The 23,261-nt window shown below is 45.1% G+C and overlaps 1 protein-coding gene and 1 non-coding gene across 14 annotated transcripts in view; both read left to right on the plus strand.

Moving 5' to 3' along the window:
* Window positions 1–23,261, plus strand: part of Arhgef11 (Rho guanine nucleotide exchange factor 11) — a 107,799-nt gene that overhangs the window by 74,398 nt on the left and 10,140 nt on the right. For 5 of the 13 annotated variants that reach the window (XM_048814676.1, XM_048814666.1, XM_048814668.1 and 2 more), the window contains 20 exons: window positions 381–426; window positions 995–1,071; window positions 2,153–2,290; window positions 5,972–6,046; window positions 6,251–6,352; window positions 7,464–7,562; window positions 8,565–8,607; window positions 9,908–10,004; window positions 10,157–10,279; window positions 12,779–12,802; window positions 14,023–14,167; window positions 14,576–14,675; window positions 15,457–15,486; window positions 19,079–19,205; window positions 21,463–21,642; window positions 21,734–21,781; window positions 21,979–22,166; window positions 22,458–22,604; window positions 22,871–22,950; window positions 23,087–23,212. In XM_048814676.1, the coding sequence (XP_048670633.1) occupies window positions 381–426; window positions 995–1,071; window positions 2,153–2,290; window positions 5,972–6,046; window positions 6,251–6,352; window positions 7,464–7,562; window positions 8,565–8,607; window positions 9,908–10,004; window positions 10,157–10,279; window positions 12,779–12,802; window positions 14,023–14,167; window positions 14,576–14,675; window positions 15,457–15,486; window positions 19,079–19,205; window positions 21,463–21,642; window positions 21,734–21,781; window positions 21,979–22,166; window positions 22,458–22,604; window positions 22,871–22,950; window positions 23,087–23,212 (1,995 nt within the window). Of the gene's footprint in view, window positions 1–380; window positions 427–994; window positions 1,072–2,152; window positions 2,291–5,739; window positions 5,883–5,971; window positions 6,047–6,250; window positions 6,353–7,463; window positions 7,563–8,564; window positions 8,608–9,907; window positions 10,005–10,156; window positions 10,280–12,778; window positions 12,803–14,022; window positions 14,168–14,575; window positions 14,676–15,456; window positions 15,487–19,078; window positions 19,206–21,462; window positions 21,643–21,733; window positions 21,782–21,978; window positions 22,167–22,457; window positions 22,605–22,870; window positions 22,951–23,086; window positions 23,213–23,261 lie in introns of those variants that run through there. The other 8 variants (XM_048814667.1, XM_048814669.1, XM_048814670.1 and 5 more) reach the window with 8 other exon arrangements.
* Window positions 14,176–14,281, plus strand: LOC125620310. Its single transcript, XR_007351923.1, has one exon. It is a non-coding gene; the product is annotated as a U6 spliceosomal RNA (small nuclear RNA).

Here is a 23,261-nt window from a genome sequence, read left to right on the forward strand (position 1 = left end):
TTTTTTTTTTTTTTTAAATCTATTTTTAAAAAACTATTTCTTAGTTGTTGATGGACACAGTACCTTTATTTTGTTTTTTTATGTGGTGCGAGGATCGAACCCCATGCCTCACGCATGCCAAGCGAGAGCTCTACCTCTGAGTCACAACTCCAGCCCCGAAGAGAGATTTTTGCTTTTTAGTAATGGTAAAGCTCCTTCCCACCATTAGGGGTCACTATCCTCTCAGACTGCAAATGAAGCAGTATCTCTTCCAGCCTGGCATTGTTGAGGTAATGAAGCAGAAGTAGCCAAACTATAAGCAAATATGATTCTGATTGGAGGGAATCAGGAGGGGGAGAGGCTCACAGAATTTTCCCACCCTCTGGGCCTTTCTCTTTTAGGACATACTTCCACCCTGTGGTGACACCAGCCAGAGACCATCAGAAGGTGAGTTCCCCCATCACACCTTTTTTCTCTCACATATAGTACAGGTTTCTGATCTATTGTCTCCTCCCCACAAAGCAGCTTCAGGGAAAGAAATGCATAGTACCTGTCCTCTGGAAAGCAGAATAAGGAGAGAAAGCAGTACCCATACCCAGGGCAGTGCATGCGGTAGAAATGCAATAGCATTGGAACCAGGGAAATATTGAGGACACTGTGGTCCGAACAGTTGCTTAACGGCTCCCCAACACTTAGGAGCTCAACTAATACTTGTGAAAGGGACGGTGACCAGAGAGGGCTGGGAACGAGTTGATAGGACTAGTTCTGAGAGAGAGCTGCAGTCTTACTCTAGGAGGTGACAGGTCCTGTGCACAGGTGCAGAGGTAGGTGAAAGCTAGTGGAAAAGGTGTGCTGGGAGAACCTGGGGGTCATGATGTGAGAGACCAAAGGAAAACTGGCAAAAGGAAGGAAGGGGGCGCTTGCCCTGCGTGCCCTGTGCACAGGTGCCCAGAATAAAGGTTCCTTGTAACCAGGGCAGAGCCCCTTCCTACTGCCTCCACTCTTTTCTTCCCAGGTCGTCTCTCTCTGGATTCCCAGGAGGCAGACAGTGGCTTGGACTCTGGAACAGAGCGCTTCCCCTCCCTCAGTGAGGTGAGTGCCAGCAGCAGTATGGCCTATTTAGAACTGCATTTGCTGTCCCTGCCTTGGGCCCCTGAAGGCTTTGCTACTCACGGGCCACACCGAGGCCTCTAGCCCTTCATCTGGGTATCTCTTCTACAGCTCCAGTACTAAGGATTTTAGTCACTGTGCTCTGGGTTCCAAAAAAGGGGGTTTCAAGTGTTTCCAACATGCCAGATCATTAGATCTGGCTTGTATTTTATCATAGTCAACTCTGTCCTGTTAAAAAGAAGATGGAGTAGCAGAAAAGATGTCCTCCTGTTTCATTAACTATAGCACATTTTTGAGAGAAAAGGAGCGAGACATAAATTATCTAAAGCAGTGATGTGACCAAAAACACTTTTCTACCTGGCTAGGAATAATCCTCTAGATTAATGAACCCAGCCTAAATTTCTTTCTTTGCTGCTGCTTTTTCTGCTTGAATGGCTCATTATTTTTGGAGTGACAAAGAATTTCAGGTTAAACTCAAAGGTTATCTCTTCTCAGTTTGCATACATAAGCTGTAAGTGAAAACTCATATTGTAAAAGTAAGCAAGAAGAAGTAATGGTGACAGCAAAGTATTTACTCAGGCAGATTAACTAAATGTGTGAATAAGTAGTTCAAAGCATGTTAATAGCCTAATTTCAGATAATAAAAGTTTACTTCATTATTACTTTCCCTGTTGGTAGGAAGATGATGAATATATGTGGAAGGACCAGTATGTGGGAAGGTCACCAAAAAAGTGGCAGGAGGAGTAGTCCTAAGTAATCTATGAGCAAAGATGTGAGAGAGGACATAGTTGGTGATGAAGTGTGTGGGCTGTGGGTTGAGACTGCCTATATTGAATCCAGGGAATACATTATAAGTTCTTTGACCTTGATCAAGACTCATAATCTTTCCAGGTCTTAGTTTTGTTATGTAAAAAGTGGGACAAACAATAGTATGTACTTCAAGGTTAATTTCGAGGATTGAATGAGGTGATATGTGAACAAGGGTGCAGTATAGTGCAAGCATGATTATCACCTGACAGTGTTCTGGATGAGGTTCCTTCTCACAGAATTCTCTGTTCTTTAGTCATTGATGAATCGGAATTCGGTACCATCAGATCCTGGACTAGACAGTCCTCGAACCTCCCCTGTGATCATGGCCAGGGTGGCCCACCACCATAGACGGCAGGGCTCAGACGTACCCATCCCTTCATCTAGTGATCAGGTGAGTGATCAGAGCCACCCTGCAGTTCTCCTTTCCCCTGCCATAGCTGCAATTTGGAGGCAATTATTGTCCAGTATATGATCTTGAATAGTTAGACTAAACCCTACTCTGGCCATCCACAATTTGAGAGGATCATTTAGAGAACAAATAGTAAAGAACATGTCTTAGTTTTGTTATGTAAAAAGTGGGGCAAACAGAAGTAGAAATGAGAGTCAGGTGATCTTCGTTTCTCTATGAACAGTCAATGGATTCATCTCTAGGGACATGGCACCTAAGGTGCAGATAGCTGGCCTTTCTTTTAATATCTAGAAAGAATATGAAATGGGTTTGTTCAGTCTCTCCAGAATACTAATTTTCTGTGCTCTCTTTTTCTCAAACAAAATTTTATTTTTTGAAATTGTAATATAGAAAACAAATAAAAGTTCACTGATCTTGACATCTTTGCTCATCCACCTCCCGCTGCCCTCAGGGGCATTTCTGTGGAGCCCTAGGGTTCTACAGAACCTGATTAGAAATCCCATGCTCTCAAGGGTAGAACTGAGTCCATGGGAGATCCAGGTAGACAGGTTTTGGCTCAGTGCAGAAACTTGTAGAAAACCTGGACTGTCTGACAACGTGGTGTGCTGACTTGAGAGCCAGGGAGTCACCTTCTGTGCAAGCAGAAGCCATTAGAGATACAGGAAGTCATCTCTTGGTCCTGTGAAACAGCACTGCTTAAAATTTACAACTACAAAGATTTTTTCCATGTCTACTTTCTAACTGTATAATGTTATATAATATTTTTCTTCAAGCTTACTTTTTTTAAACTTAAATTCATTTTAAAGGAAATAGGTCACGGCCTGATATTAAAACCAGTATCACATAGTATAAATGCAAAATATAAGTTTAGAAACAATTTTGTGAAGTTCTGTCTACAAGATATTGAACAGTGTGGAAAGAAAACCACAATTTATATTAAAAAGAGGATGAGGAGCAAGGTGCAGTGGTGCATACCTGTAATCCTAGCAGCTTGGAGGGATAAGGCAAGAGGATCAGCCTCCACAACTTAACAAGACCCTGTCTCAACATAAGAAAAGGCCTGAGGATGTAGCTCAGTGGCCGAAGTCCACCGCACCCTGCCTCCCCTTGTCCTCCTGTTTTCATTCCCCAGTATCCACCCCTCCCCCCAACACACAAGAAATAGGAGTCTTCTTTATAAGATACCTCTGGAGCATACATGGTGGTATTGCTTCTGAACAGCAGGATTGATAGTTTGAGGATAGAAATGGAAAGAGGAATTCTCATTATATGTACCCTTTTGTATCCTCTCAATTCTGAATTATATCACTTATTTTTAAAATAGATAAAACAAGCCAACAAATAAACTCTAGCTAGATTCTGCTGCTTTTCAATGGCTTTAGTTAAGCCTGAGGCTGATTCTGCCTTTGCAGAGGGTATTAAAGTTAGATTAACAGCAGACTGAAACTTTCTCTGGGTTAATCAAAAGGATTGAATGGAAATTGAAAAGAAACTTTCTTATAATATGATTCATCGTTCCTTAATTCATATCCAAGTAACACCTAAAATTATCTCAAACCTCCACAAAACTCATCTCTCCTAAAATCATCTTGAGATCCATACTGGAAGACATTGTTGTAAGGAAGTATGCAGATGGTATTTTGAAACTCAGTTATCACCTTTTGAATCATGATAGAATATCAAAAGTCCAGTGCAATATTTTAATGAAGTACAATCTAATAACATGGTAAACAAAATGTCAGAATTCTTTGACTATAGTAAGAGTAAGAATAGATTTGTAAAATTTCTGTTTCAGTTACATATATGTGTACCAGGTTGCAATGAAAATGAGTTTATTATTGGTCAAAAAAGTTTAAAGTTGCCTTTTGAGATGGGTCTCACTAAGTTGCTTAGGGCCTTGCTGAGTTGCTGAGGCTGGCTTTGAACCTGCAATCCTCCTATCTCAATCTTCCAAGCCATTGGGATTAAAGGCACATGCTACTGTGTCCAGCCTGCTTTTTTAATTAGGAAAAAAAAAAAATGTGAATTTGTAAAGACTGTTTAAAAATCCTCCTACCAAACAAGCAAAAAAACCTAGTGCTTTTCATCAAAGAACCAAGTAGAGCCAGAAGTACCCATCCAGTCCAGCACCTACTGAGGATGAAGGGGCTCAGAGACTAGGATGTTTACCAGAAAAAGGAGGATACTTGGAATCTGTCTGGAAGTACAAGTGCAGCACATTGGACCTGGCTTTTTTTTTTTTTTTTTTTTTAATATTTATTTATTTATTAGTTTTTGGCGGACACAACATCTTTGTTTGTATGTGGTGCTGAGGATCGAACCCAGGCCGCACGCATGTCAGGCGAGCGCGCTACTGCTTGAGCCACATCCCCAGCCCTGGACTTGGCTTTGTGACTTCAAGCACACCCGTTGTTTTCACTAGGGCTTGCTGTTCTAAACTATGAATGAGTATTAGACTCTGCAGTATCTTCTGGGTCTCTGAGTTCATCATTCTGGCATGGAGTCATTAACTATCCAGGAGAACAGAAAGGGAGTACGGGGCATCAGGAAGGAACTGTCAGGTGAAGCCCCTTGAGAAAGTGGTAAGGAGGCTGGGTATGGTGGACTTGGGAGGCCAAGGCAGGAGGACTGCAAATTTGACACCAGCCTCAGCAACTTAACAAGACCCTATCTCAAATTTAAAAAAAAAAAGCAGGAAGGGGGATGCGGTGGAGGCTGGGGATATAGCTCAGTGGTACATCCTGATTCAATTCCCAGTGCAAAAAAAAAAAAAAAGGAAAGAAAGTAGTGAGGAAGATAGACCAGGCCAACATCATAGTGGGCATGAGTAAGCTAGGTGGGTTCCAGAAACTCAGCCCTTGCTGAGGAGTCATTGGAAATGAAGAGTAAATCAAGGGAAAACATAGTTGCTAGAAAAACTATGAAAGCTAAAGGAAAAGAATTTGTCCTGTAAACATCTGTTCATGCAGTATGAAGTCCCTTTAGTTAGTAATCATGTTGGTTAGGATTTCGTTTTTATTAAAATTGGCCTGAAAGGGAAAGAAAGAAAAGCTAAGGAGTTTGGATTTTAACAGGTAATGGCTATCTACCATAGATTCTTGAGCAGACCAGGGAAATAATAGAAGTAGTATTTGAAAAACATCAGCCCCATCCCCTTTGGTTTACAGAGAGGTAGATCAACTCCATGGCTCTCTGACAGTTACTGATCCACCAGTATTAGGTAGGCACACAGCTATTCAGCAGCACTGTGGTAGATACCAGGATACCAGAGTTGGAGAGCGAATCTTTAGGTTGTGGGGTAACTGTTTAGGAAAACAGTGCAGCCCCCAGCCCAGTCATATGGCAGGTGCTGTTTGTTAGCTGATGCTCCCTCCCCAGATCTTTTGCAAACAGGAAGAGAGCATTTTCTCTTACTTCCCATCTTCATATGTCATGTGACCAGGCTGCTCTGAGTCTGCTTCGCCCCACCCAGAAGCAGTTGGTTTCCTGCAAGTGGAAATCATTGCATCTGTGCTCTGAGATTTGGGGGTGGTAGTGAGAGACCAGCGTTTACCAGACCCAAGTAGCTTTCTTTGTGAGTGCTGTGCTGTTACTGAACATTGAAGAGATTGGATTTTCATCCTCTATAACCTCTCATCTCTACAACTTGCCTCTCTACCCCAGGGTATAGATCAAAGCCCGAAGCCTTTAATTATTGGCCCAGAGGAAGATTACGATCCTGGTTATTTCAACAACGAGGTAAGTGTTTCCTGATTTTCTCCTTTCATCATCCTTCTACCATGCAAGCTGCCCTTGACTGGCACCAGCTATGAAGGGAGCTGGCAGGAGGGAGCCCGAGCTGATGGGCCAGACGGTGGAGAACATGGGGGCAAAGCTGGAGCAGGCTATTCCACTGCCCTTGCCTCTGCACCTACTTGTTATGCTCACCTTTGTGCCTTCCAGAGTGACATTGTCTTCCAAGATCTTGAAAAACTGAGGTCACGTCCAGCTCACCTGGCAGTTTTTCTTCGATATATCTTCTCTCAGGCAGACCCCAGTCCACTGGTAAGCCAGAACTATCAGTCTGGTTTGAGTGCTTGCTTGTGCTTGGCAAAGAGAATCTTTGGCCTCTGTGCCCAGTCTCTAGATGTTAAATATCAGATCCATGGGCATAGTCAGGCATCTTAAGGATTGTGACAATAAGAAAGAGGATAAAACCTAAGCAGAAGAGAGTCTTCACTATGTGTGACACAGCCAACTACATCCATTACCTAGGGAGTAGCAGAAAAGATGAGCCTAGAAAACTGCCATTTTTGATGAGTTTAGAAAGTCTTCTTGGACAAGATGTTCTTTCTTGAGTTTTGTGAATGAAGGAATGAATACAGATTGGCGGAGGGATTGAGAGAAAGGCCCTTGCAAATAAACAGTGTTACTACAAGAAAGCCTGACAGGGTGCAGTAGTAAAGGTCTTCAGTCTGAAGGTGACCACCAGGAATGAACATGCGAATATGGTATCTGCCTGCCCTGGTTGGTGCTTAGGGCCAGCAACTTTGCAGTTTCCCTCATTTTTCTCAGCTACTGAGAAAGAAAGGGATGGAAGAGGGAGTTGATGTCCAGAATACGCCTCTTTCGGAATCACGGATTGCTGCTGCCATGATTAGAGACCAGAACAAATGTCCATTTGCTCAGCAGGACAGGATTACCCATGTGTTAAGTTCCAAGTGCTGGTGTCTCAGAAGCATTCTTGAAAAAAACAAGGCATATCACAGAGAGAAATATCCCTTCAGAAACAACATATAAACAAGTATGAGATGCAAGTAAAATATCAAGCATGGTAAGGCTACAGAGTGCAGGAGTGAAGACCCTGAGCATGTGAGGAAGGGGATAAGGATTACTCTGTCACAGGTTTCTAGAACATTCTAAACCAGAGCTTCTCAGCCTCAGCCCTGTTCACATTTTAGACTAGAGAATTCTTTGTTATGGTAAACAGTTTTGTGCAATTAGGGATATTTAGTAGCATCTGTGGACCTTTCCTGACTAGATTCCAGTAGCACTCATTCCCCTGGTAGTTGTAACAACTCAAAATGTCTCCATACATTGTCATGTCAACCCAGGGGGTAAAGTTCCATCCCTGGTTGAGAACCACTGCTCTAATACATTTTCTCTCTCCTCGTAGCTTTTTTACTTGTGTGCCGAAGTTTATCAGCAGACAAATCCCAAGGATTCCCGAAGCTTGGGAAAAGACATCTGGAATATTTTCCTAGAGAAAAATGCGGTAAGGCAGTCATGGATTGAATTACAATCTCATTATACTCTTCGGACACAGTCAGAGGAAAAACTAAGCAAAGCAGTCAGGCCCAGTGGAGGCAGGTTTTTAAAGAGATATCCAGGCTGAAAGATTAGGGTTCCTGTTTTCCATCCCTACCTCTCCTCTCAAAAAATGACTCTCTCTTTACCTGTTTAGTACCACATACAGAATACATACTGCCTCTCTTACTTCTTCAGCCATGTCTGCTTTGTCCTTCCTTAGAGGAAGAGCAGAGGCCTTAGAGATATCAAATTATGTAGATAACAAGGCAAGGAGAACCCAGGTTTCTGAAGCTCAGCCTGATGTGCTGTTGCTACCCAAAGGCAGGAGCTGAAGAGACCTGGAGCATCTGGGCCAGACAGATGAGCACTCTATACATCTGGATGTAATGCCCAGGGAGATGTCAGGGACCCCCTGCCAAAAGACTTCTGCCTGCAGGGCACTTCCCAGGTTGACTTTCTAATCTGATCAATTTATTCTGGCAATAAGCTATTAGGATTAATGAAGTTGGGGAAAATTGATTTTTTCGATAGTTTTATATTTGCTCCTGTAAGTGGGTCTTGAGTAAGGAAATATAAGACCAATGTTCCTTGGAAGTGAAAGGGAGGGAGAGCCCATCAGATAGTCTAACAGAGATTTCTCCCTTGATGCTAAATTGCCACCAGTTGGAGCAACATTGTCTATTCTCTGCACCCTGATTGCCTTAAAATAAAGTAGAAAAACTATTTTGACCAAAAGTATTGCCACCCTTAGAATATAATCCCAACTTAATCTGTAATCTCAGATTCTATTTCCTAAAACCTTGGCCTAGAATTCAGATATAGAGTTGGGGAGAGATGAGAGGAGGAGGTAGGAGTAGATATAGGCAGAAGGAGAGAAAGTAACATGATCAGCCGCTCCCCGCCTGCATGCTGTTCGTTCCCGGGCAGCACCTGACTTACACTCCCACCCTACTCTTCTGTTGTACAGCCTCTCAGAGTGAAGATCCCTGACATGTTACAGGCTGAAATTGGTAAGTTGGCTTATTAGTCAGTTTGACTCCCATTGGTGCCCCTATTATCCTGAGCTTTCAGGATACTTCAGAGGACAGAGGGGACATAGAGGACAGCCCCTCTCCCTGGGGAACTGTCCTCTAAAAAGGGAAAATACCCACAGGACAAGTACTCCAGAAAACTTCACAGTAGCTTATGGAAAGGCACAAATGTGACAGATCCTGCCTAGGAGCTCACTCTGCCTGGTGGAGCTTGTTATGTGAAGTCCTTGGCCCTAGATTAGGAGACCTGGTCTCATTTCTCCCAACCTTTTATGTGACCGCTCTGGCCCTCAGTGGGGAGAAAAGTGGACTCAATCAGGGATTCCTAAAATCCAGAGACCTCACTCCATCCCACCTGTATAGTCAGTGTCTCTGGAGTAGGTTTTGTTTTAATATTTTTTTAGATGCTGATGCACGCTTATTTTATTCATTTATTTATATGTGCTGAGAATCAAACCCAGGGCCTCACACATGCTAGGCAAGTGCTCTACCACTGAGCCACAACCCCAGACTCTGTCTTGTTTTTTAAGGGATTTATTTTTGCTTTCTTATGAATGTTGATAGCAGCAGGTCCAGAGTGAGGACCCAGTGACTGGTTGATTACTCAGCTCTTTTTGATTCCAGAAGAATTAGGAGGGGATGGTGTATAGAGGACGACAGTCTGAGAAGCTCAGCACCCACAACCTTTTAGAGGCTAGAAGTGACAGGCTGCCTTTGGAAAGAAGCTGTTTACAGCATGGGTGACCAAGGAGAACTTATGGACACAGAGGATAGGGAGAACAGAGCTTACTCAGAAACAGAGAGTGAGCCAACTGGGCCCAGGGACTTGGCCTAGCAGGGTGGAGCTAGATGCTGGGACAGGAGAGGACACATCTCTCGGTTTTATAAAGTGTGAAGTGCTTGCCTTTTTAGTCCTTTGAGCTGGACCAGGGGCAGTAGAAGGGGAATGAGCCTCTCAGAGATCTGCACGTTGATGTCAGACAACAGCATTTGGACATATCCAGTGAGAAGGGCTTCATTATTTCTTCTAATGGAGCATAGGACATCCAGAAAATGTTCTTGCCTTGACTTGAGCCTTAGACATCAGAATTCCAGTCCTGAATCTAGAAATTACCTGAATGGAGTGCAGGCTTCCACTTTCTTTAGGTGAATGGGACAGAAAGCCAGCCTCTCCTCCCAGTGTCTTAGGGAGCTGAGACCCCTTGAGATGCTCAGCAGGAGCAGCCTCCTCTTGCCCCCACACCCTGCCCATGCTGCCTTCCCTGGGCTCTCACTACAGACCTGCGTCTGCGGAATGGTGAAGACGTCCGGGGCATTCTATGTGAGGCTCAGGAGGCAGCCATGCCTGAGATCCAGGAGCAGATCCACGACTACAGGTTTGCCAGTTCCCACCCACCGACCTATCTCTCCTGGCGTTGCTTAGCAGAGCTCTCACTTTGCCTCCGCAGTGTGTCCGTCTGTCCCCCTGTCTGTGTGCATGTCTGCTGGAATCTGTGTATATGTGTTTCCTATTCTGTGTCTGGCATAGAACCAAGCGCACTCTGGGGCTGGGCAGCCTGTATGGTGAAAATGACCTGCTAGACCTGGATGGGGACCCTCTGCGAGAGCGCCAAATAGCCGAGAAGCAGCTGGCTGCCCTTGGAGATATATTGTGAGTCTTCAGTTCCACTCCCGCCCCTGAACATGCCCAGCGGGTTTCCTGTGGGTCTTTTTCCACCCTCTTCCACTTCTTGCTTGATTTTTCTTTCCCTGAAAGATGGGGAGAGCTGAGCCCTCCCATGGCACTTCTCAGGCAAAGGGCTGCTGCTGTCAGGGGAGTTGCAGGGTCTAGAGCTCCTGAGTCATTTGGTGGTTATGACAAGCCACAGGCTCCAGGACACTCTGCTTCCCCTTTCTAGTCCTCTCTGACTTCCCTCCCTTCCTGCCTTTAAGATACTGATACTGAGGGTGAGGCCAGCACTCCCAGTCCCCTATGGATAAAGTTCCTCCAGGAGGCCCCTAGAACTAGGAAACAGAACCATTTTATTGATTTGAAAAACCAAACTCACTTTAGGGGCTTCTGATGCAGCTGCTTTTGCTACACTTCTCCAGTCCCATTTTCTAATGCATAGTGGACACTATAATTCAAGTCTGGCATAGGTTTTGTGGGGATACTTCCAGGCCTTGAAACAATTTTTTGCCCCAATACTGCTTATTGGTAAGTGGTTGTATCACCCCGCTACTTCACTCTGGGCTCTGTGTACAAAATAAGAAAATTGGCATAGATGATCTTGTAGCTTCAACTAGTGCAGTATTCCAGCTTGGCAGATACTAAGGGCATTCCCACTGGTGTGCCAGGAACTTCCACATGGGACACTCCTGAATGCATTAATGAGCAAAGTGGTTCTTTCCCTTTTGGAGCTTACCTATGGTGGAAGAGACAGCAGTAAAGAAATCATGTAGTATATTAAAAATAATAAGCACTGGGGGAGAAAGTAAAGCAGCATGCAGAGGGCCGGAGTACCAGAATCAGTGGGTTGCACTTTTAAGCAAGGTGATCAGGATGAACCACCTGAAGAAAGTGAGCAGTTGAAGAGAGTGAGGGAGTTGTCCTTGTAGACATCTGAGGGAAAGCATTCCAGGCCAGGAACAGCCAAGGCAGAATAGGAATGCCCTGGACCTTTCGGGAGTAGTGCAGAGGACAGTGTAACAAGAACAGGGTGAATAGTAAGTGACAGAGAAGTAACAGGATACAGCATGCAGAGCTTGGGAACTGTGATAAGGACTTGGGGGTTTACTCAGTTAGCAGGGAGCCATTCCAGGTGTGTGAGGCCAGGCTATGGGCACAGATGGCTGGAGAGTGAGAAAGGTCAGCTAGAAGACTCTATAGGAATTCCCAGAAACAATGATAGGGACTAGACCCAGTGTAGTATTCTCAGACGTTGTGAAAAGAGGTCAGTTCTAGGTAGATTTGGGCACTAGACTACAGAAGGACTTCCTAAAAATTGAGTGCCATGGGCTGGGGTTGTGGCTCAGTGGTAGAGCACTTGCCTAGCAAGTGTCAGGCACTGGGTTCAATTCTCAGCACTGCATATAAATAAATAAAATAAAAATACATTGACAACTAAAAAATGTTTTTTTAAAAATCTGAGTGTGGGGTGTGAGACAGAAAAGTCAAAGGAGACTCCAAGGGTTTCTTATTTCTTACCTAGGCTGCTAAAAGGATGAAGGAATGAGCGCAGGGAGTGGTTTTGTGGTGTAAAATCAGGCTCAATTTGGGGCATGCTAAATTTGGGTTCTTTGGGACATCAGACTGAAGATTTGAGGAGATAACTACATGTGTGAATCTAGCATTTGATTAAAGATCTGAGTTCGAGATTTGATGAAGGCACACAGAACGAATATGCTTTGGAAACTTACCCTCTGACCTTCAGCTGGGCCCTGAATCGGGCCTTAGTTTCCTACGCAGACAGATGGCATTAATCACCCCAGCCACTTCAGAACTGGAGGTAGGACCTGACTGAACCTATTTTGAGCTCATAGGTACCAGAATTATAAGAATTGGTTATTGGCAGCATTAACACCACACTTAGAATGATTTCCACTTAAAGCAATGAAGTTTGGGTCTCACAAAAAGGGACTATAATACCCATTTGTGGGTTATTTTGAGAATTCGATGGGTTAAATGATGTAAATAGCTTAGAATAATGCCTGGCCGAAGTAACACTCGAGTGTTTGTCACTGTTACCAGTTACCTCTTTTAATAGGCTTCTTTGGATCTGGTCTCAAGGTGTTAGTCTGCTTTCCCTCCTCCTCTCCTCCGCCTCTGTGCCAGTCCTAGAAGGAGATGAAAAAGAGCCTCTTCCCCCATAATAACTTCACACACTAAAATAGTGAGCAAGAGGCTGTCTTTGCCATATCCCCTTCCTTCTAGCTAGAAGGACATCAGTGACATCATTGTCACTCTGTGCTACTTGAGTCCCTCAAGGGAATAAGAACTCTCACCTCCAGAGTCCCAGGCTGGCTCCAGAGCCTTAAGTCTTAAGTCTGACCTTTCATCACACTCCCTTCTTCTTGCCCACCACCCTCCTCCCCTCTCTAAGAAAGAACTTTCCCTCCTCCCAAGCCTTCCTCTTGCAGTCTGAGTTGCCTGTTCTTTCTTTTGTTCCAGGTCTAAGTATGAGGAAGACAGGAGGTGAGTCTGTGGTGTGGTTCATTTGCAGCTTTCAAGGTGGGAAGGACTGGAACTAAGCTCCTGTGCTTTCCATTCTGCCCTGCACAGGGGAGTCTGCAGCATTGTAAGATCATGGTCTGTGCAACCTGGTTCCCAGGTGGCCATAACCATAAAGCACCGCAGCTGCGAGACCTAGGCCCCTGGTGCTTGGGGCCACCACCCAGGGGTGTGAGCCTGCTCCTTGGTGTCCTGTCCTAATGTTTCCCAGACCCGGTTCTGCTTTCCTACCCAATTAGACCTGTATCTTCCTCCTTACTTTTCCCCTAAACAATTTCTAACAGTACTGATGACAGGAGAATCAGCCTGGGTTAGCAGCCCCTGAAGAGGGTATTTCCTCTCTAGGCACATATTGTGATTTTTTTTTTTTTTTTCTCCACAGCCTACATACTTACCTCATTTCCCATGAGGGCTCAGTGGTCAATGGTTGGGGGTACCAGTTCCCTAAAGCGTAAACATACAGTTCTCATCAGAGAACTGGTATTAAAATGAATCTGCATTCCCTGGGCACACACACTTAATAAGGGAGAGAAGATGGGGTTTACGTCTGTGTAAGAAGGCAGCAGAGCTAGGGCTGAAGCTTTGCTGCATTGAATTCACAAAGTAGATAATCTACTGAATTGTGGGCCAAATACATTTTGAAGCCCAGATCTCTGGACAGTTTCATTTGTGGCAGTTGGAAACTCCTTGACAGCTCCTTTCCATCTCTCTCCTTGTTCTCAGAGACAGGAGGGTGGTAGAGGCAATATGGCTTAGCAGAGAATGGTTGTTTTGAGAATCTCTTCCTTTCCCTTGCAGAGCCCCGATGTATATGTATAAGAATATTAGTTATAGTCCTCTGACTTGCCAATGACTTGACAAGCCAGAGAATCATTTGCTTATGTTTTAGAGATCAGTGTTCCCATCCACTGACCACCATGCCCTCATTGGAAAAAGTTCTGCTTAGGGAAGGAGTAAGATTTCTCTTGGGAGCTGTGCCAGCCCAGACAATTGACCAGCTTCTGCCTGCAGTCTCATCTGACTTTTCCAGACTTCCCTTTAAATGCCTTGACCCATAATACCCTTTCCCCACTCCACTGGGTAGCTGTGGGGAGGTTGTTTGGAGCAGGGTTTTGGCCCTTCCACCTGCTGGCAGGGAATGTGACTTGAGCTTCCTGGCTCACCACACGGTTCCTCTCTTGCAGTGCCCCCATGGACTTTGCCCTCAATACTTACATGAGCCATGCTGGGATCCGGCTTCGGGAGGCAAGACCCTCCAACACAATCGAAAAGGCCCAGTCTGCTCCTGACAAGGACAAGTGGCTGCCTTTCTTCCCTAAGACCAAGAAGGTGACAGAGTGCTCTCTTTGGCAGCACATATACTAAAATTGGAATGATACAGAGAAGATTAGCATGGCCCTGCGTAAGGATGACATGCAAATTCATGAAGCGTTCTATATTTTAAAAAAAAAGGAAGAAGAAGAAGAGGAAGCAGGTGACAGCGCTCCTCTAGAGCATAGTGTATCTTGGATCAGTTCTCTCGGCTCAGGTAGACCAGGAAAGCCATACTGCAGCCATCTAACTGGACACTCCTCCAAACCTGCCAGAGGCGAACTCGCCATGCTGATTAGGGCATAAACAAGGATCAACTTTCCAGCTATTTGTTTAGGGCTAGTCTTGGGGGGTAGAAGCAGAGTGATTAGTAGCCATGTCTGAGGGTATTGGGACCTTTCCAAACCCCAGTGTCTCCTGTCTCAGCAGAGCAGCAATTCCAAGAAAGAAAAGGATGCCTTGGAGGACAAGAAGCGAAATCCCATCCTCAAATACATTGGGAAGCCCAAAAGCTCTTCTCAGAGCAGTGAGTATTTGGGGAGCAACAGCCTTGGGCATTCCTTGGGACCTTAGCCCCTTCATATGCCACCATGTTGGGAGAGAGGCCTCCTATGTTTCTGGGAGCCACAGGCCAAAACTCTGAGACAGCTGCTTTCTCCCCTTGCCACATCTAATATGGGCTCTTGAGGTACAGATGAGTGTGTCACAGCCAAGGAGTCCATGCCTGTCCCTGGGTCTTAGTCAAGGAACTCAGAGCCAACCACAGCTACTAAACAGCAATATGGAGGACAGTTTCCGCTTTGGCAAATATTGTCCTGGTGACATGTGATGCTTCCTTCACCTTCACCCATGGGATTTGTCTACACACCTGCAGTCCTATGTTTTGGGAACAATTATGGGTTCTTGATGGGAGGGTTGAGTTACTAGCTAATAGAACTAGACAGGTTGGTTTGAGGCATGTTGGGACCCAGAGGTTCCTGTAATGCCATCCTTAAGCCAAAACGCAATTGACCCTATAGTTGATCTCTCTTCAGCTATAAGTCATATTTCTGAAAATTGTTGCTGGCCTTCACAGCCAGTGTCTTGGGTCCCCAGTGCCAGTAGGAGCCTATGAAGGGTGGATAGTGGGTTAGCCTATTACCCTTTATTAAATTGGTACATTGCGGGGTTTGAGAAGGAAGGGCTTTTTCTATATCCACCTTGATTTTTGCCACTGCTTTTTCATTTTCCAGCTTGTAATTTTTATTTTGAAACATTAATTTTGACTTTTCATGGTTTACTTTTGTTTTTGTTTGTTTTTCTTTTAGCATTTCATATTCCCTTGTCCCCTGTGGAAGGTAAAAGGACCATTTTCTTTGGGTTTGTCTTTGCATTAACATCAAATTTCCATCTCCCAAATCTTGTCATTCCCTTTTCCATCTTATCTTCTTCTCCTCTCCTGACCCTCTTTCCTTCCTCCCTCGCTTCTCTCCATTTTTCTTTATGTCCCTCCTTGTTGCTAAAGCTGCCTTGGGGCTCCTACCCTTATGCCCACAGGGACCCTCTTCCTCAGATAGAGATCTTGCAGTTCTGGCAGAACCAGCCTCTGATAGTTCTTCCACGCCCTGAGGCCTTTTGTCTTCAACTCCTGTAGCCTTTCTATGGGTACTGTTCCAAGAATCCAGGGCTCTATATAAATTAATGTCCTGCAGTGTCCTACCATAAGGCAGGATTGCCTCAGATTTTCATTGTCAATTGAAATAACCTTCAAAAATGAGGATTTTTATTATTTTCTTTTTAAGTAAATTGTGGGTATCTAAGAGTTCTTTTATTTATATCATCTATTTTGCTTAAGCCCTCCATCTCTTTGAGTTTTAACTGCCAGTACTATGGAACCATAGTATTCCAAAAAGAGTGACCCTAACTGCATTTTATAGGACCTAATATCTTCTAGAATTTGTGTAACAAAAAATAAATAATATTAGATCATGGTGGCACATACCTGTAATCCCAACTCATGAGGTTGAGATCACAAGTTCAAGGCCAGCCTCAGCAACTTAGCAAGACTATGTTTCAAAATAAGAAAATAAAAAGGAGCCAGGCCCCGTGTTGCATGCCTGTAATCCCAGCAGCTCGGGGACTCAGGCAGAAGGATCGTGAGTTCAAAGCCAGCCTCAGCAAAACGAGGCACTAAGCAGCTCAGTGAGACCCTGTCTCTAAATAAAATACGAAATAGGACTGGGGGTGTGGCCAAGTGCCCCTGAGTTCGATCTCTGGTACCAAAAAAAGAAAATAAAAATGTCTGGGGGTGTATTAGTGGTAGAGTGTCCCTGAGTTCAATCTCCAATACCATAAAACAAATGAATGTTATGAGGCTGGAGTGCAGCTCCAGCTGGGAGTAGAACCTGTGCTTAGTATGTGTGAGGCCCTGCATTCTATTCCTGTATCACCAAAAATAGTAATAATAAAAATTTAGAATAAATGATACAGATTAACCCACAAGAAGCTTAGAACCTGTATCAAAATGTCACAGAATCAGACAAGTTCATTCGCGTCTGTGAGGTCCACATGTATATGATTAAATAATTAATATTTTCTGGGTTCTACAGTAGTGTGAGAGAGAGAATGCACACATGTGCACAGTAGGATCCAGTCAGGAATTTACTCTGTCACTAGGATTCATTTTATATAAAATCTGCAATTACAAATATTAACTTCACAATCATTTTGAAAGTTACTCTATTCATTTTAAAAGTCCTGTATTCATTATGCCATCTGAAGCAATAACAATAAAGAATTATTGAAAAAACAGTTATAAAATAATGAGGGAATAAAAAGAATGACCTCTAATCCCAGGCCCATCATTCAAACCCAGGGCTTCAAGAATGCTAGGCAAGGGGCTGGGGCTGGGGCTCAGCAGTAGCACGCTTGCCTGGCATGTGTGAGGCACTGGGTTGGATTCTCAGCACAATCAATCAATCAATCAATCAATAAATGTCCATCAACAACTACAAAAAATATTTTTAAAAAATTAAAAATAGGACTGAGGTTGTTGCTTAGTGGTAGAATGCTCGCCTAGCACACATGAGGCACTGGGTTCAAACCTCAGCACCACATAAAAATGAAATAAAGATATTGGTTCACCTACAACTAAAAAATAAATATTTAAAAAAAAATGCTAGGCAAGTGCCTACCACTGAGTTGCCCTGAAAGATGACAGGAATGCTCACGGTGGAGACCAGTTGCTAATGTCAGGGGCGCCCTACTCTTTGACTCAGAAACTTGTCATTGCAATTATGTGAGTTGGTTTATGGTTTTTAAATCCCTAGGACATCAGACAGATATGTAGCCATATCTGAAGACCAAACACCCACCCACACTTTAGAAAGCCTCAGTATTGAGGTTTTGTGACATTTAAGGTCATGAGCTGTCATCCCCTCTTTGTCTGATTGCTAGTAATATAATTCACTTTTATTTGGTTCCATTATCATTCAGAGACTGGAGAATGGGGAGCAAAGGCTACTAGTGAAACTTTGCTCTTTTCATTCAAAAATGAATTCCTGTCTCCCTGTTCCCCTTGTTACTCTGGATTATCAGTCATACCAGATCTCAGGGCTACACCTTTTTCTTGACATGTACAGTGTGTAACTGTCCAGGACACAATTGAGCATTTTCCAAGTGGCCCATGGGAGAGGGGACAGTGGACTTAGCCTGTGGCTTTTTGTTATAGAACGTCCCCAAGCTCTCATATCATCACCCTTCTGAGGTCACCCGGGACTGTGGCTACATGGTAGACCCTAACATCCACAGTGGCCCCGGAGCCAGATGCACATTCAGTTTGGAACAAACGATTTGGTCCTAACCTCCAAACAGGAGTGGTTGGTAACAGCTCCTCTCCCTAAAATATACACACAGCTACTTAGGTGGTTTGAAGAAAGTACTGCCATAGCCACCTGCTAGGTGGGGTTGAGCAGTCAAATGGTTTTTTTTCTCTCCAACTTCAAAATTTTCTTATGAAAGATTTCCAGACAAGGAGATTTGTAAGTATATATATCTGTAGGTATCAGAATCTCTGAAGTCTGTTGATTAGGCCTAGATCTCCAGAGTATACATACTTCCTCCCCTGTACCACTGGTCGGAGGCAAAGTGGCATTTGTAGCCCAAGTCCTGCTCTTACCTTTGAAGGAGGAGTTCCTCCTCTCTTTTCAGGCTGCCAGTGTCCTACCATAAGGCAGGTAGGACATGCCCCTGTCTGAGTCCTCCTCTGCAGGGTCTTTAAGTGGCATCCTGTGTCATTTCCTCTCCCTCCTGCCCTCTCTGTCTTATTGAACAAGAACAGTTCCCTTTCACCTTAACTTGGAAAAGAGTCTTGAATTTGAATGCCTCTCCTCCATTCCTCCTAGGTCACCTCTCTCTAGTGATAGAGGAACTGTTTCTTTAATGAGGGAACTCAGAGAGGGCAGGAAGCACAGGAAGGAGAGTCAATGAATAACCAGTAATGCACTCAGAAGGTAACCCAAGTTTGGAAAATGCCTGATAGGTTTTGTCAACATGGCCAAATGTCATGTAGATGTTTTTGGTCTTCCTGGGCTTTTTTTTTTTTTTTTTTTTAAGCCTATTACATGCCCCTTATTAAAAACCTAGTTGTGGTTTTCAAGTACAGGTGTCATAATGAATGTGAGAGCAGAAGTAAAGCTTTTTAGAAAATATACTTTCAAACTCTCTCATTTTACACAGAAGGAAAGAGTAGACCAAGAGTGACCACCCAGAGCCATACCGTCTATTTGTACAAGAGCAGTACTAGAGCCACATCTCCTGCCTCTTGGTCCCATGCTGTTCTCATCCGTGCTTGCTCATTGCTCTGTCTTCTGGGTTAGAGGGGAGTGAGGGCCCCAAGAAGCCATCCCAGAACAGAAAGCATAGTGTCCTTCCTTTTCTTTTTGCCTGCAGTCAAGCCAGGCAATGTGAGGAACATCATTCAGCACTTTGAGAACAGCCAGCAGTACGATGCCCCAGAACCGGGGACACAGCGACTCTCAACAGGAAGCTTTCCAGAGGACCTGCTGGAGAGTGACAGGTAGCAGTGGCTGGATGGGGCTTGCCAGCTGCCCAAGGCACTGAGCATGGGCAGGGTTTGGCACTAGGGTTTGATTCCAGCTGCCTTATCCCTCTCCACTAGATGATAAGGTCCCACTGTGGAACTTTCTTCCCCTGCCCCCAACTTTCCTGCCCCAGATAGCTTCAGAAGACCCCAAATGTGTTAGCAGTCAGGCAAGTGGAAGAGCAAGCAAAGAAAATCAGAATCCGTATGCTTTGAAAATTTCATTTGGATTCACCCTGACTACTACTACTAAGATTGATCTGTACTATATTATACTACAACTAATCAGAAAACACTAAATGATAAGGTTAAAAAAGACTGGAGTGGGGAAGGGAAGGAAAGTCCTGGAAATGAAAAGACCCCAAATGAAAAGATCCCAAAATAAAGTCTTTGCCGGCAGAAAAAAAGCACTAGAGAGGAGGTTCTGCAGGGCACTTTTAAGACGCGGTTTAACTGTAGGCATCAGCTGTTCACATCAGCAAGGACATGCAGAGTGCGTTCATTCAAAACAGACTGCTTCTCCCAAGAAGAAACGGGGAATTGAGACTGGCATCTCTTATATTCCTCATCTCTGTCAGGTTCTAACAAGAATCCTTGTGGGATTCTTACTCTAGGACTTAATTGACTTGCTCTTGAATGGCGTGACAGCAATCAGGTCATGCCAAAGGTCTACACAGCCAACACTTAAAATAAAGATTGCCTGTAGTCAGAAATATTCATGCAGATTCCTCAAGTCTCCCTTGAGGAAGAGTACTGCAGCCTGTGTACAGGAAAATAATCTTTTGTGTTCACTAAAGTCAGCCACCGAGCTGGAATAGAGGCAGGCATAGAAGCAAGTCAGTAGTTAACTCTGGATGGTCAAGCCATTTTGCCTTTGAAATAACTAATTATCAAACATTTTTGGCTTGACTGCAAGATTATTCCTTTCTGTTCATATTAAGCCTTTATAAACTTAGTGCATTTTGAAAGGTTTTGTCCTAGTGAGAATTGACAAAGATTTAGGGTGATAAATGTTAGATTTGTACTGTGGGGAGAGATTGAGTTCTATTATCAGTGGGTAAATTAAAGACAAATTATGTGACTACTGTGCTCATATAATTGTACCAAATATTTTAAGACTATAAGACATTGTCAACACTTCTTGACAACCTTTGAGACCTTTTACAAACTTGCAGTCTTCACCTTGCTAGGAAATTATTTTTGCCCTGCTTAAGACTTTCACCAGAATCCTAAAGGTACTCTAACCAGAAGCCTTTGGATGTGATGATGATAAATTCATTGACATTCTTGGGAGACAAGTATTAGCAGCAAGGTGGGTGTGAGGTGGTTGCAGATGCTCACCAGGTATAAATGCATCAGTTCCAGAAGATAGGACCCTGGGAACTTTTGACCAGAGGTAGACTCTGCCTCACTTCTTGGTAGGAGTGTCACTCATTTCTGGGTGTTTGTAGGAAGGTGTGTGGCTCTGTAGCTCCATTACACCACCACAGGAGGTTTGTGTGCAGATATGACCCATTGAGGTCATCCTGAAAAGTGTTTTGAGTTGCTCTAGGTTGGAATTCTTCTAACAAGTTTCTGGGGGTAAGTTTAGTAGGGAATCAGCTTCACAGTTAGTTTTCTAACCCAGCAGACCAACTCTCAGGCCCCAGGAGGTGAGCTCAATTTTGAATCCTCCGGCAGTTTGGAGACTTGATGAATGGAGACCAAGGCGCTTGGCTCCCTCGCTGCAGCAGCCCACTGTGCTATTAAGAACTCTCTCCAGACATCCAGGCCTTCTGTGGTTTCAGAAGCAGAGCAGGATGTAGATTAGTAATAATGTCAGCAAGACCAGGGCGGGGCGGGGGGGGGTGCAAAAGGGGGACATCAGGGGCAGCTAGGGGTCAGCAATGCCAGCTGTCTCACGGCTGATGCACCACAGGACTCACAGAGCGCAGCAAGGCCCAGTCATTGGCATCTCATCAGACCCCAGGGACACTCAGTAGCGCCTGGCTCCTGCCTATCTGTTACCAGATCCTTGACGCAGCCTCCCCAGCCCATCTGCTCCCTGGAGAGGAAATGGAAGTTTAGGAAGGGTGCTGTTAGGATAAGATGGGAAAGATCCACGTGAGCTAGCGTGCCACACTCCAATGGCTAATGGGGAGAACCTGCAGCACTGAGGCACCCTTGAGATGGGGCACCAGGTAAAAGCTGGCCAGAATGTAAGAGCCCAAAGTCTCATGTTCGTCCTCCCTAGTTCACGCTCAGAGATTCGCCTAGGCCGCTCGGAGAGCCTTAAGGGCCGGGAAGAGATGAAACGGTCTCGGAAAGCAGAGAATGTGCCCCGCTCTCGAAGTGATGTTGACATGGATGCAGCTGCTGAAGCCACTCGCCTCCACCAGTCAGCCTCGTCTTCTGCCTCCAGCCTCTCCACCAGGTGAGCAACCTCAGGCAGCGCCACCCACCCCTATCTGGGCCTGAGGCATACATACAGTGTTGCTAAGAGTTGATATTCCCTCCTTTTGCAGGTCTCTTGAGAACCCAACCCCTCCCTTTACCCCCAAAATGGGCCGCAGGTGAGTGCTGATACAGTGGTTCCTCCGATTGGCATCTCTGTGGCCCATTTGTTCTTGGCCACCTCCTACCCCAAGCCGCTGGCTGGCTGGCTGGCTGTGCATCTTGTCTTCCTGGGCCCAGGGCAGGAGAGGGAAAGACAAACCCTGAGTGTGAGCTCTTCCACTCAAGAGAAACTGAGCTGCCGCTTTTCCCCCAGGAGCATCGAGTCCCCCAGCCTGGGCTTCTGCACAGATGCCCTCCTTCCCCACCTTTTAGAGGATGATCTGGGCCAATTGTCTGACCTGGAGCCGGAGCCAGATGCTCAGAACTGGCAGCATACAGTGGGCAAGGACGTGGTAGCTGGGCTGACCCAGAGGGAGATCGACCGACAGGAGGTCATCAATGGTGAGAACCTGCTCAGCTTCCCCGGTTTCCACTCATACCTGGTGGGGATAGGTCCAGAGCACCTAAGACACAGTGTGGGAAAGAAGAGAATAGTGTGGGGGGCGGGTCTCAGGGACAGGGACAGTTCCACCTCAGTTCAGGCCTAGTGTGAGAGAAAATTGGCTATCATCTGAAACCATCATTCTAGTTCCCCCCAAAAGTGGGGTGGTATGGCAACCAGGTCATGACTCTGGATACTTTCTCATCTGTTTTCTTCATCTTTCCACCCCTTCTTGTCAAACCTGCACTCAGAACTGTTTGTGACTGAAGCTTCTCACCTGCGCACACTCCGGGTCCTGGACCTCATCTTCTACCAGAGAATGAAGAAGGAGAATCTGATGCCCCGGGAAGAGCTGGCCCGGCTCTTCCCTAACCTGCCTGAACTCATAGAGATCCACAGTAAGGAGCTGTTCCCTTACTGCCGGCCTGCAGCTTCTGATCTGGCCCCCTACCTGACCTTTCTGAGCAGATAACCCCCACCAGTCCTCTCGTGAGAGGAAAGTTGATAGGCAACTTGGTACAAGCCCTCCTGTTCCCCCATGTAAAATGGTTTCCAGACCTTTCCCCATACCACTGCTGCCAAAGATACCATTTTTCCTGGTCACAAAGTACCTGACAGTACAGCTCACCCCCAGGCATTTCTGTGTGTCTTCTCCTCACGCCAGATTCCCTGTGTGAAGCCATGAAGAAGCTTCGGGATGAGGGCCCCATCATCAAAGAGATCGGTGACCTCATGCTAGCTCGGGTATGACTTCATACTTTTACCATATGGCGAGGAAGAGATTGGATTGGCAGGTCCCATTACCCAAGGCTAGGGACTTTTGATAGAGGAGGAAATAACCAGGGAGCTCTGGGACCTGGTATTTATCCTTCCTTTTCAGTTTGATGGTCCTGCCCAAGAGGAACTCCAGCAAGTGGCTGCACAGTTCTGTTCCTATCAGTCAATAGCTCTAGAGTTGATCAAAACCAAACAGCGCAAAGAGAGCCGATTCCAGCTCTTCATGCAGGTATGTCCTGGACTATGCCTCAGCCTCCGTCTTCTCCATCTAGGTCACC

This window comes from Marmota marmota, unplaced genomic scaffold (genome assembly GCF_001458135.2).
Source record: "Marmota marmota marmota unplaced genomic scaffold, marMar, whole genome shotgun sequence".
Classification (NCBI taxonomy): Eukaryota; Metazoa; Chordata; class Mammalia; order Rodentia; family Sciuridae; genus Marmota; species Marmota marmota.